The sequence below is a fragment of the Narcine bancroftii genome, chromosome 5, assembly GCF_036971445.1.
Source record: "Narcine bancroftii isolate sNarBan1 chromosome 5, sNarBan1.hap1, whole genome shotgun sequence".
Classification (NCBI taxonomy): domain Eukaryota; kingdom Metazoa; phylum Chordata; class Chondrichthyes; order Torpediniformes; family Narcinidae; genus Narcine; species Narcine bancroftii.
Window position 1 is genome coordinate 17,308,100 of NC_091473.1, and position 14,768 is coordinate 17,322,867.

General features: G+C 44.5%; 1 protein-coding gene across 1 annotated transcript in view; it reads left to right on the plus strand.

The window, feature by feature from the left end:
* nckipsd (NCK interacting protein with SH3 domain) overlaps nucleotides 1-14,768 on the plus strand; it is a 212,249-nt gene that overhangs the window by 185,963 nt on the left and 11,518 nt on the right. Inside the window, exon 11 of the mRNA XM_069936908.1 lies at nucleotides 5,793-5,885. Coding sequence (XP_069793009.1) covers nucleotides 5,793-5,885 — 93 coding nt within the window. The remainder of the gene's footprint in view (nucleotides 1-5,792; nucleotides 5,886-14,768) is intronic.

Sequence of the window (14,768 nt, forward strand, 5' to 3'; positions counted from 1 at the left end):
TCAGACCCCTTGGCCTAGAGTCCACTGTCCGTCAAACATACATTGACACACCCACACGAAGCCTCCCACCATGATTCTCCCCATCGCCCACTTACCAAGGACAAGTGACAGCAGCCGATTAATCCACTGACTTTGGGATGTGGGAGGGAAGCAGAGCAACGATGGGGTTTGGGGGGTGTTGAATACCCAAGTGGTCACAGGGAGAACATGCAAATAACACCATGCAGACAGCGAACGAAGTCATGACCAGAGCAGATCTATGGAGCCGTGGGCTGCACCAAAGCTTCCAATCCAGCAGTCAGCCACAGAACAGTGAACCTTCCCACTGCCACCTGGACTGTAACTGAGCCTCTCTGCTCTCAATATACTAATGTCTTCTTTGGCTTGGCTTCGCGGACGAAGATTTATGGAGGGGGTAAAAAGTCCACGTCAGCTGCAGGCTTGTTTGTGGCTGACAAGTCCGATGCGGGACAGGCAGACACGATTGCAGCGGTTGCAGGGGAAAATTGGTTGGTTGGGGTTGGGTGTTGGGTTTTTCCTCCTTTGCCTTTTGTCAGTGAGGTGGGCTCTGCGGTCTTCTTCAAAGGAGGTTGCTGCCCGCCAAACTGTGAGGCGCCAAGATGCACGGTTTGAGGCGTTATCAGCCTCAAACCGTGATACTAATGTACCCTGTGTCTATATGCAGATGCATTTACACACAGTTGATAAAAGAACAGAGAAGATTCCAGCACAGTACAGACCCTTCAGCCCACAGTGTTGTACGTAAACCTACTCCACAACAATCCTGTTGTCACGCCAGGAAAATGGTGCTGGCTGGAGTTTGTATGGAAGGACAGGCAGATAAGGCAAATTTGCAGCCATTGGGACACGGTCAAATGTAATAAATAAAGGGTGAAAGATTTTGTATTTAGCTGCACGCAGCTTAAGAAATAAAGTGGATGTCCTTGTGGTACAGCTACACGCTGCCAGGTATCATATTGTGGCCAGCACAGAATCGTGGCTAAAGGATGGATGCCATTGCGAGCTGAATGTCCAAGGATACACAGTATATCAAAAAGATAGGAAGAAAAGCAGAGGGGGTGTCGAGACTCTTTTGATCAGGAACAACATTAAATCATTAGAAAGAGGTGACATAGGACCAGAAGATATAGAATCATTATGGGTTGAGTTAAGAAATAGCAAGGGTAAAAAAAAAACATTGTTGACAGTTATATACAGGCCTTCAAACAGCAGCTGGGATGTGGATAACAAATTACAACAGCAAATAGAAAAGGTGTGTTAGAAGGGGAATCTCATGGTAGTCATGGGAGATTTTAACATGCAAGTAGATTGGGAAAACCAAGTTAGGACTGGATCTCAAGACAAAGATTTTGTAGAAGGCCGACAAGACGGGCTTTTTTAGTGCAGCTTATTGATGATCCCACGAGGGGATCGTCTGCACTGGATTGGGTGCTGGGTGTTGTGCAATGCACCAGAGGTGATTAGAGAGTTTAGAGTAAATGAACCATTGGGGGGCATTGATCACAATATGACTGAATTCAATTTGAAATTTTACAAGGAGGAGTTAAAGTCAGATGTGTTGGTATTTCAGTGGAACTGGCCAAAGTAGATTGAAAGGGGGCACTAGTGGGGAAGTCAGCAGAGTGGTAATGGATGGACTTTCTGCAAATAGAGGAAATATTCAAATGGAAAAATGTCACAGCTGAGGCTGACTGGGGAAGTCAAAGCCAACATGAAAGCAAAAGTGAGGGCATACAAGAAACCAAAAAGTAGTGGGAAGAAAGAGGATTGGGAAGTTTTTAAAAACTTGCAGAAGGTAACTAAAAACCTCATAAGGAGGGAAAAGATGAAGTGTGAAAGTCGGCTAACAAATAATATCAAAGAAGACACAAAATGCTTCTTCAAGTATATAACGAATAAACGAGAAGTGAGAGTAGATATTTCAAAATGATACTGGAGAAATTATAATGGGAGGCAAGAAGATGGCAGATGAAATGAATGTATTTTGCATCAGTCTTCACTGTGGAAGATATTAGCAGCGTGCCAGATGTCGAAGGGTATCAGGGAAGGGAAATGAGTGCAGTTACTATTTCAAGGAAGAAAGTGCTCAGAAAGCTGAATCGTCTAAAGGTGGATATGTCTGCTGGACCAGGTGAATTGTACCCTCGGGTTTTGAAAGAAGTAGCAGTAGAGATTGTGGAGGCATTGGTAATGATCTTCTAGGAATTAATAAATGCTGGTATGGTTCTGGAGGACTGTAAAAAAACAAATGTCACCCCACTATTCAAGAAGGGAGGAAGGCAGGAGAAAGGAAATTATAGATCAGTTAGCCTGACATCAGTAGTTGAGGAGATGTTGCAGTCAATTGTCAGTGTTGAGGTTATGGGACACTTGCAGGCATGTGACAAGATGAGCCAAAATCAGCATTGTTTCCTGAAGGGAAAATCTTGCTTGACAAACCTATTGGAATTCTTTAGAGAAGTGACAAGCGGCTTAGATAAAGGAGATGCGTTGGATATTGTACTTGGATTTTCAAAAGGCCTTGGACAAGGTGCTGCACATGAAGCCATGGTATATCAGGAAATATACTAATGTGGGTGGATCATTGGCTGATTGGCCAGAAACAGAAAGTCAGAATTCAGGGATCATATTCTGGTTCCCAGTGGAGTTCCACAGGGGTTGGTGTTGGGGCCGCTTCTTTTTATGTTTTATATTAATGCTTTGGATCATGGAATGATTTGCTTTGTGACTAAGTTTGCAAATGATACAAAGGTAGGTGGAGGAGTGGACAGTGTTGAGGAAATGGGGAGGCTACAGAAGGATTTAGACTAATTTGGAGAAAGGGCAGAGAAGTGGCAAATTAAATACAATGTCAGGAAGTGTTTGGCCATGCACTTTGGTAGAAAACAATTGTGTGGTCAGACTAGTTTTTAAATGGGGAAAAAATTGAAAATTACCAGATGCAAAGAGACTTGGGAGTCTTCGTGCAGAATACCCTGAAAGTAAACTTACTTGTTGAATCGGTAATGAAGAAAGCAAATGCAATGTTGGAATTCATTTCAAGAGGAATAGAATATAAGAGCAGGGAAGTGATGTTGAGGCTTTATAAGGCACTGGTGAGACTTCACTTGAAGTTTAAGGCTCCTTATTCAAGGAAGGATGTGCTGACATTAGAGGGTTCAGAGGAGGTTCACAAGGATGATTCCGGAATGAAAGGGTTATCATATGAGGAGGGTGTGACAGCTCTTGGCCTAATCTCATTGGAATTTAGGAGAATGAGGGGAGTTCTCGTTGAAAGATTTCAATGATATGTGGATGTAGAAAGTGTTTCCCTTGATAGGAGAGTCCAGGACAGGAGGGCACAATTTCAGGTTTGAAGGGCATCAACTTAGAACAGAGATGCAGAGGAATTTCTTCATCCAAAGGGTGGTAACTCTGTGGAATTCATTGCTATAGGCTGTTATGGAAGTTAGGTCATTGGGTGTTTTTAAGGCAGAGATTGATAGGTTCTTGTTTAGCCAGGGCATCAAAGTTTACGAGTAAAAGGCTGGTCAGTGGGGCTGAGTGGGAAAATGGATCAGCTCATGATTAAATAGTGGGGCAGACTCATTTGGCTGAATAACCTATTTCTGCTCCGATACCTTTGGTTTTGTAAGTCCAAAGAGAAAGCCCAGCTCTATCAACCTTGCTTCATATGAAGTAAGGTTGACAGCCAACATCCTGGTAAATTCTCTGTACCCCCTACACACTTCCTGTAATGAAGTGACCAGACCTTAACACAACATTGCAAGTGTGGTCTAACCAGAGTTTTATAGAGCTGCAACATTACCTCACAGCTCTTGAATTCAATTCCCTTGACTAATGAAGGACAAGACACCATAAACCTTAAAACCAACCGATCAACTTCCGTGGCAACTTTAAGGGATCTATGGATCTGGACCCCAAGATCCCTCTGTTCCTCCACACTGTTAAAAATCCTGTCATCATTTTTTTTTTTAAAAGCTTCATTCTTAAAGTAAAATTCATGGAGCTCCATTAACCCATTCTATGGGATGAAAATTCCCACCACAACCACGGCCTCACCTAATTTCAGGCATTTCATATGTCCCATCCCCTTACAATTTAGAACTAGTGTGTATTTCTCTCTTTCACAGTTCTGAGGAAAGATCCATAACCTATAATGTTCACTCTGATTCCCAAAACTCCACAGAAGTCATCTGACCTGCTGAGTTTTTTCAGTATTTTCAGAATTCCTGCACCTGCAGTGATTTTGTTTTTTTGGGTTGATCAGAATTTGCACTGAAATCAAATTACAAAGCCTCAATTTTCTTTAAGTTTCAAGACAAATGGAGAAAGAAGAGAAACAGTAGGATTCCTTGTTTACAGAAGGTGTTAGAAGTCCGGAGTGTAGTTTGATGGGGATACAGAGTGCGGTTTGACGAGGGATATAGTGCGGTTTGACGGGGATACAGAGTGCGGTTTGACAGGGGATACAGAGTGCGGTTTGACAGGGGATACAGAGTGCGGTTGACAGGGGATACAGAGTGCGGTTTGACGGGGGATACAGAATGTGGTTTGATGGGGGATATAGTGAGGTTTGACGGAGAATATAATGTGGTTTGATGGGGAATACAGAGTGTGGTTTGACTGGGGATACACATTGTGGTTTGACAGGGCTACAGAGGGCGGTTTGACTGGGGTTACAGAATGCGGTTTGACTGGGGATACAGAATGCGGTTTGACTGGGGATACACATTGTGGTTTGACTGGGGATACAGAGTGCAGTTTGACTGGGGATACACATTGTGGTTTGACTGGGGATACAGAGCGTGGTTTGACTGGGGATACAGAGCGTGGTTTGACTGGGGATACACATTGTGGTTTGACAGGGATACTGAGTGCAGTTTGACTGGGGTTACAGAATGCGGTTTGACTGGGGATACAATACAGTTTGACTGGGGATACACATTGTGGTTTGACTGGGGATACAGAGTGCAGTTTGACTGGGGATACATATTGTGGTTTGACTGGGGATACAGAGCGTGGTTTGACTGGGGATACAGAGTGCGGTTTGACTGGGGATACACATTGTGGTTTGACAGGGGATACAGAGTGCAGTTTGACGGGGGATACAGAGTGCAGTTTGACGGGGGATACAGAGTGCAGTTTCACGGGGGATACAGAGTGTGGTTTGAAGGGGGATATAAAATTTGGATTGACGGGGATACAGAGTGCAGTTTGACGGGGGATATAGTGCGGTTTCACGGGGAATATTGTGTGGTTTGATGGGGATACAGAGTGCGGTTTGATGGGGGATACAGAGGGTTGTTTGACGGGGATATTTCTCATGATGAGCAGATAGTTAATTGGCAGCCATGAATTGCCCACGATGTGCAGGTGGGGAGTCAGGCGTTGGGTTCTTGGGAAAGTTGTTGCAGAGTGGAGGTTATCACAGATTCAGTGACATTAGATTTATGAACATTAAGAGAGCCTGAGAGATAGATGGGTATCTGGGCACTGGAATAACAGGGGTGTTGCCGAGAGACTGACGGGAGTCTGGTGCTAGTGCCCCGGGGCAACAGGCGATGTTGACAGGTGTATGGGGCCAGGGCACCAGAACAACAGGCAGTGTTGCTGAGAGTCTGATGGGTGTCCAGAGCCCTGGGCACTGGTGCAACAGGCAGTGTTGTTCCTGATCATCATAAACACCCAAATGTCAGTGTCAGCTGGGATGTGATGCAGGAAAAGAACTGTCCTTGGCATGGTGCTGACTGATTCTCCTGTGTCTGCAGTGCCAGCCAACAACATCATCATGAAAACACTGATTAAACGGGAAAACGTGAAGGTGTTCACGGAGAAACTGCTGCTGCTATTGAACCGAGCAGGTGAGAATGTCATCGGGTGGTAAGACCTTGCTGCTGTCAGGTTTGTGTGTGATCGCTGGTCTGCTCCTGGCACCGTGAGACTGTACCTTATCTACTGGCTGCTAATGCATGGAGTGTTGTCATGTGGTCAGAACGCATTGTGACACAGTGCCTGGAAGTCTGAGACCATTACATTCCAATGTTACAGTGTTGGTGAAAACCTGAATGTGGTTGTGGGAGAAGATAGCACACCAGATCGCAACAGGTCACAAAAGTTACACCAGGTCACAACGCGAACACCAGATCGCAACAGGTCACAAAAGTTACACCAGGTCACAACACAAACATCAGATCGCAACAGGTCACAGAAGTTACACCAGGTCACAACACGAACACCAGATCGCAACAGGTCACAGAAGTTACACTAGGTCACAACGCGAACACCAGATCGCAACAGGTCACAAAAGTTACACCAGGTCACAACACGAACACCAGATTGCAACAGGTCACAAAAGTTACACCAGGTCACAATGCGAACACCAGATCGCAACAGGTCACAAAAGTTACACCAGGTCACAACACAAACATCAGATCGCAACAGGTCACAAAAGTTACACCAGGTCACAACACGAACACCAGATCGCAACAGGTCACAAAAGTTACACCAGGTCACAACACGAACACCAGATCGCAACAGGTCACAAAAGTTACACCAGGTCACAACACGAACACCAGATTGCAACAGGTCACAAAAGTTACACCAGGTCACAATGCGAACACCAGATCGCAACAGGTCACAAAAGTTACACCAGGTCACAACACAAACATCAGATCGCAACAGGTCACAAAAGTTACACCAGGTCACAACACGAACACCAGATCGCAACAGGTCACAGAAGTTACACTAGGTCACAACGCGAACACCAGATCGCAACAGGTCACAAAAGTTACACCAGGTCACAACACGAACACCAGATTGCAACAGGTCACAAAAGTTACACCAGGTCACAATGCGAACACCAGATCGCAACAGGTCACAAAAGTTACACCAGGTCACAACACAAACATCAGATCGCAACAGGTCACAAAAGTTACACCAGGTCACAACACGAACACCAGATCGCAACAGGTCACAAAAGTTACACCAGGTCACAACACGAACACCAGATCGCAACAGGTCACAAAAGTTACACCAGGTCACAACGTGAAATCCAGATCGCAACAGGTCACACCAGAAGCATAGACTGAATCAGAGTAAACATCATGTTCCATGCTGGAAATGTATTGCACTCTGCTCCCACCTTTCAAAGCAGAGTAAAATATAAATAGAAGGGAGTGTTATCATGTCCATATACCACAAAATGTGCTCATTTTTACCTGGTATTTGTTATGACCTGGTATAGCTGTTGTGACGTGGTGTAGCTGTTGTGACCTGGTGTGTCTGTTGTGACATGGTTTGCCTGTTATGACTGGTGTAGCTGTTGTGACTTGGTGTGCCTGTTGTAAAGACACACAAAAAGCACCACTGAGGCAGCACCCCCGAAAAGGAGAGGATAAGCAGGAGAGTGGATTCAGCAGCTGTACGGCCCCCTGTCTGTTCCACTGGTGATCCTGAGCTCCTGGTTCTGGACCCCTGATATGATTGGGAAGATATCAGAGCCCGAAGCTCCTTGGGAGCCTCTGCTCACCATCAGCACCTTCATAATTCCTGGTCCCGATTCCCCACGAGCTGGTCTCCAGCTGACCGTGGCCTGGTGTGAGTCTTTCATCCTCTGAGACCCTCGCTGGTCTGCTGCCATGGTCTCCCACCATGCCTTCTCCCAGGCTTTTTCCTTTCTGTGTGGAAGATGGGGAGGGGTATGCTCTCCTGCTCTGGTGTCCCACACTCCCCCTTAGAGCCCATACCTCTGTGGTCTAGGCTGCGGAGCATTGGCACCGCCATCTTGGTTGTGGACCTCCGCGGATTTGGTGATGTGTATTCACAGTCCACACGGGCCTACAGGTGGCTCAAACCTATGCGGGGCAGAGGACCCCTCTACTGTCTGGACACTGGTGTCTGCCAACTGGAGTGGCCAAATGGTGGAGAACCCTTGCTCATATCCCAGCATAAGAAAGGGCAGCACAGTGCATTTTGGTGAATGGTGGAGGTGTGGGGTGGAAGTCTGTGGATGAGGTGAGTGGTGAGGACTGTTATTTTAAGGGTACACAGGATACAGATCAGCTGGAAATTTCGGGTGGCATCAGCAGATGGAATTTAACCTCGGCAAGCATAGGAATGGTTCATTCTGGGAAATAAAACAGAAGCTGAACATGGACAGTAAATGGTCAGATGCAGATGAACAGGGGTCCCTTTGAGGGTGGAGCAGCAGAAGGCATGCTTGGAAGATCAGAGTAGGGACATCACGTTCCAGATGTACCAAACACTGATGAGGTCCCAGTGAGTGCAGGTAACCAAGGAGTCTACAGATGCTGGGGAACCAGAACAATGCAGAGTGCTGGGGGAGCCCAGCAGTACAGGCAGCATTGTGGAAAGCACAAGGCCATTGAGGTTTCAGGCCTGAGCCCTTCGATTATTTTTGTTTGGAATGTTTAACTGCAGTTTTGAACCCCATTCTACAAGAAACTGGAAGAGTATATCAAATTACAAGAACAATAGAAATGGTGAATAGAATATTCTTCCTTTTCGGGGCATCAAAAACAAGACGGGAGAGGATTAAAGAGAGATCAGGGAGTTTGAAAGTGATCTGAGGGGGAAGTTTTTTTTAGCCCAGAGAGTGGTTGGCACCTGGAACTCGCTGCCAGAGGAGGTCCAGATTCAAGATTATTTTATTGTCATGTTATAATATAGAATACAGTATTACATAAAATTGCCTTTTGCCTGCTATAAGGCAGACGGAGTTACCATTAATATTGCCCAGCGTCTTTTACAGTAAAAGAAAGAGAATTCAAGGATACTTTGCACATTATTACTGAATATTTTTTTCTGCATTGCAGTGTTTGCTTACATTTCTTTTTTTAAATTTTTTTTTCTCTTTTACACTACCAATAAGTAGAAATTCTGCTTGGCCCGCAGGAAAAAAGAATCTCAGGATTGTATGTGATATCATGTATGTACTCTGATAATAAATCCTAAACTTTGAGGTCCTAAAAAGTGAGTACAGGCAGTTAGGTAGGGAGTTAAAAAGAAGGACCGCAAAGGGGGTAATCTCTGGATTACTCCCTGTGCCACGTGACAGTGTGAATAGAAATAGAATGAGGTGGAGGATTAACACGTGGCTGAAGGGGTGGAGTAAGGGGCAGGGTTTTAAGTTTCTGGATAACTGGGACCTTTTTTGGGGGAGATGTGACCTGTACAGTAAGGACGGGTTACACTTAAATCCCAGGGGGACCAGAATCCTGGCAGAGGTATTTGCTAGGGCTACTCAGGATCCTTTAAACTAGAATGGTTGGGGGGAGGGAACAAAATAGTACAGAGCAGTAAGGAGAAGGTTAGAATCCAAACAAAGAAAGTTTGTAGTAAGTATTTGAATATGGATGGGCAGGTGATAGAGAAGGGAAATGCTCTGGAAGAAGATGAAGGGCATTTGGTAGGAAAAGTAAATAATGTTGTTCTTAAAGATGAGGGAAAACAGGGATTAAAAATTGGGAAATCCCTGAAATTCATATATTTTAATGCCAGGAGTATTGTAAAAAAGGTGGATGAGCTGAAGGTGTGGATTGATACTTGGAAGTATGATGTGGTAGCGATTAGTGAGACATGGTTGCAGGAGGGATGTGATTGGCAACTGAATATCCCTGGGTTTCGTTGTTTTAGGTGTGATAGAGTCGGAGGGGCAAGAGGAGGTGGGGTTGCATTGCTTGTCAGGGAAAATATTACAGCGGTGCCTCGGAAGGATAGATTAGAGGGCACATCCACGGAGGCTATTTGGGTGGAACTGAGGAGTAGGAAAGGAGAGGTTACACTTGTAGGGGTGTATTATAGACCACCCGGAGGGGACCGAGACCTAGAGGAGCAAATCTGTAGGGAGATAGTAGATATTTGTGATAAGCACAGGGTTGTAATTATGGGAGATTTTAATTTTCCACATATAGATTGGGAAACACATTCTGTGAAAGGACTGGATGGGTTAGAGTTTGTGAAATGTGTGCAAGATAGTTTTTTACAACAATATGTAGAAGTGCCGACCAGAGAAGGAGCAGTGTTAGATCTACTGTTGGCAAATGGGATGGGTCAAGTGACGGAGGTTAGTGTTGGCGAGCACTTCGGGTCCAGTGATCATAATGCCATCAGCTTCAATGTCATTATGGAAAGAGAGAAATCAGGGCCAAGGATTGAGGTTTTTGATTGGGGAAAAGCTAGATTTGAGGAGATGCGAAAGGACTTGCAGGGTGTGCATTGGGAAAATTTGTTTTATGGGCAGGATGTAGTAGAGAGATGGAAGTCTTTTAAAGATCAGATTTTGAGAGTGCAAAAGCTTTATGTTCCTGTTAGGTTAAAAGGAGGGGCAAAAGGTTTGAGAGAGCCGTGGTTTTCAAGGAATATTGGAAACTTGGTTCGAAGAAAAAGGGAGGCGTACATTAGATATAAGAAGCATGGAGTTAAGGAGATGTTTGAAAGATACATTGAATGTAAGAGGAATCTTAAGAGAGGAATTAGGAAAGCTAAAAGAAGGTACGAGAAAACTATGGCAAGCAGGGTGAAAACTAATCCAAAAGAGTTCTACAAATATGTTAATGGTAAGAGGAAAGCTAGAGACAAAATTGGTACCTTAGAAAATCAGAGCGGAAAACTGTGTGTGGAGCCTAGAGAAATGGGGGAGATATTGAACAGTTTCTTTTCTTCGGTATTCACTAAGGAGAAGGATATTGGGAGATGTGAGATAAAAAAAGCAAATTGGGTAAATATGGGGAATATAGAGATTACAAAAGGTGTAGTTTTAAGGCTTTTGAAGAATATAAAGGTGGGTAAGTCTCCGGGACCAGACGGGATCTTCCCCAGGACATTGAGAGAAGTGAAGGAGGAAATAGCAGAGGCTCTGGCGGTAATTTTCCAAATGTCATTAGATATGGGGATAATGCCGGAGGATTGGCGCATTGCGCATGTGGTTCCGTTATTTAAAAAGGGTTCAAGGAGGAAGCCTGGCAACTATCGGCCTGTAAGTTTGACGTCTGTGGTAGGTAAATTAATGGAGAAAATTCTTAGAGATAGTACTTATAAACATCTGGATAGACAGGGTCTGATCAGGAGCACTCAACATGGATTTGTGGGAGGAAGGTCATGTTTGACCAATCTGATTGAATTTTTTGAAGAGGTGACTAGGAATGTGGATGAGGGTAGCGCAGTGGATGTTGTCTATATGGACTTCAGTAAGGCCTTCGATAAGGTACCACATGGAAGGTTAGTTAGGAAGGTGCAGTCTTTAGGTATAAATTTTAAGATAGTCAAATGGATTGAACATTGGCTGAAAGGGAGAGGCCAGAGAGTGGTAGTGGATAATTGTCTGTCAGGTTGGAGGCCGGTGACCAGTGGTGTGCCTCAAGGATCTGTATTGGGCCCATTGTTGTTCGTTATATACATTAATGATCTAGATGATGGGGTGGTGAATTGGATTAGTAAATATGCAGACGATACTAAGATAGGTGGAATAGTGGATAATGAAGAAGGTTTTCAAGGATTGCAGAGGGATTTGGGCTGCTTAGAAAAGTGGGCTGAAAAATGGCAGATGGAATTTAATGCTGATAAGTGTGAGGTGCTTCATTTTGGTAAGAAGAATCAGAATAGGACATACGTGGTAAATGGGAGAGCATTGAGGAATACAGAAGAGCAGAAAGATTTAGGAGTAATGGTACATCGTTCCCTGAAGGTAGAAACTCACGTGAATAGGGTGGTGAAGAAGGCGTTTAGTATGCTGGCCTTTATCAATCATTGCATGGAATATAGGAGTTGGGAGGTGATGTTGAGATTGTATAAGACGTTGGTGCGGCCTAATTTGGAGTTCTGTGTGCAGTTCTGGTCGCCTAATTATAGGAAGGATATAAACAGAGCGGAGAGAGTGCAGAGAAGGTTTACCAGAATGTTACCTGGGTTTAAGCATCTAGAGTATAGGGAGAGATTGGACAGATTAGGTCTTTATTCTTTGGAGCGTAGAAGGTTGAGAGGGGATTTGATAGAAGTATTTAAGATTATGAAAGGGATAGACAGAGTGGATGTGGATAGACTATTTCCGTTAAGAGGAGGAAAGATTAAAACAAGAGGACATGAGTTAAGAATTAAGGGGCAGAGGTTTAGAGGTAACATGAGGGGGAACTTCTTTACTCAGAGAGTGGTAGCCGTGTGGAATGATCTTCCGGGAGAAATAGTGGCGGCGGAGTCAATTGTATTATTTAAGAAAAGGTTGGACAGGTATATGGATGAGAAGAAGATGGAGGGTTATGGGCATTGTGCAGGGATGTGGGACTAGAAAGGGGTGTTTGGTTCGGTGCGGACTAGAAGGGCCTAATGGCCTGTTTCCGTGCTGTAATTGTTATGTTATGTTATGCAATGACAGCTCTTCGTTTAAAAGACATTTAGATAGACATTGGAATAGACAAGTACAGAAGGGTGGGGCTCTGTGATCATTGCTCCCAAGACATTCCCAATTAGATTTGTTATGCCACTGAAGTCCCTCAAAAACTTCTACAGATGTACTGTGGAGAGCATTTTGGCTGGTTGCATCACTGCCTGGTATGGAGGTGCCAACATTCAGGACAAGAATAAACTCCAGAGGGTTGCTAACTCAGCCGGCGACATTACAGACACCAGACTTCACTCCATCGAGGACATCTACAAGAGGCGGTGTCTTAATAAAGCAGCCTCTATCCTTAAGGACCCCCACCACCCAGGGCATGTCCTCTTCACTCTGCTATCATCGGGAAAATGGTACAGGGGCCTAAAGACAAGCACTCAGTGACACAAGGACGGCTTCTTCCGCACTGCCATCAGATTCCCAAATGATCAATAAACCAAAGACACTGCCTTATTTTGACTTTTTATGCACTGTTTTTATTTATTGTTGAAAGGTGGTTTATATGAATATTTACACTTTGACGCTGCTGTAAAACAATGAATTTTGGGCCTGTTCGTGATAATAAATACTGATTCTGATTAATCTGGTATCAATGCCACACCTGCCACAGTGAGTGTATGTCCTTGCTCTGCATCCAGTCCCGGTGGCCCATTAAATTTAAATTTAATCATACAGCATGGTAACAGGCCTCTTTGGCCCTTGAGCCCATGCTGCCCAATTACATTCAATTGACCTATAACCCTGCATGCTTTGAAGGATGGGAGGAAACCAGAGCACTCAGAGGAGACATGGAGAGATTGTACAAACTTCTTTAAGAGAGCGCAGGATTCAAACCCCTGTCAATGGAACTGTGACAGCATTGGCTAACTGCTGCGTTAACCATGTCGTGGTGACATATTATCTTGACTTCTTTAGTTCAGCTCTGATCTCAATCTCACCCTCATCAGAAGTTCTGCAAAAGCCCACATTGAGGCCCTGCATTATTCGGGGAGAAATTAGACAAGAAATGCTCCCCGCTGAGTCCCTGCGTTACTTGCTTCTTGAAAGCTCTTTTGGCAACTCTTGCACTCACTCCAGTTGAACCCAAATGATCTGTTTTGTTCCTGGACAACTTTGGTCGAAGCTGCATTTGATGACCAACAATTTGCGATGACTGTTAATGCGTGTCTTGGGAACAAGTCTTCCAGCAATAATTCCTTGCATGAAGTTGGGCCAAAGTCTTTCTTGTTGATGTGGCAAGTGTTGCTTCTCCCTGGCCCCATGCGATGCGCCGTAGCACTGTGACGAAGTGTTCCACTGTCGGGGATTGGTTCCAGTGCCTCAAGTTACTTAAACTCGGATTATTTGCAGCTCTGGGTTTTGTCTGCAGTTTCAGATGCAGTTGCTGAAAAGGCCTCTTCCAAGTGTAAATCTCATTTCCAAATCTGATATAATTCTTGAACTGCAGCAGAGCACCTGCAATCTTCCTGAAACCTGTGCATTCAATTAAGTAGATCCTTGATCAGGTTCCTTCCATGAGGTTGTTACATCAAGTGTTGCTGCCTTTCTGTCACCATTTAATGGTTTATGATCTGTAAAATAAATTAAAAATTCTCAACAGTATTCCACGTGCTTCCTTTTTAATTCATTTATAATTTAACTTACTCCGTGTAAGAATACAAGAAACAGAGACGATGTGTTTCTTAAACCAATCATCAAACATCACTAATCTGTCACTCGACAATCTACAGCCATCTTTGACTTGTTTGATAATTTTTCTTGCATTCCTCATCGGTTCTTTGTTCCTTTCCTAACTTGCAGTGTAATCATGAGAGCCTCTCCTCGGTGAGAATGTTCTCTCTGTTTCCTCCAACATTGCTCCATTCTTCTTGCAAGGTCCTATCCATAGTGGTCTGAGGAAGCCTTGAAGCTTCCATTCCCTGATTTAATCTCATAAATGAGCACCGCCCTCACTTTGTATTAGTGGCCAAACTGCCTGTGTGGTTGGATCATGTGTGGGTGTGGGGCAGGGACAGCAGGTTGGATCTCTGTGATCCTTCTGGTCCCAGCTACCAGTCTTGTGGAGTGGGAGGTGAGTATTGCTCATTACCTATCTCTTGGCCTCATTTGACTTTGGGTTTCCACACACGCCACACAATTTGGTGCTGTTGAGACACATTCACCATTGGCCTTCTCCATTTTGTTTTCTCTGATCCTTCACTTTCATTTTTTAATTTTAATGATACAACGTGGTATCAGCCCATGAAATCCATGCTGCCCAATTACACTCCCACGCCCCCAGACATCTTAGGAACATAAGAGGGAAGCAGAGCACCCAGAAGAAGCCCATGCAGTCACA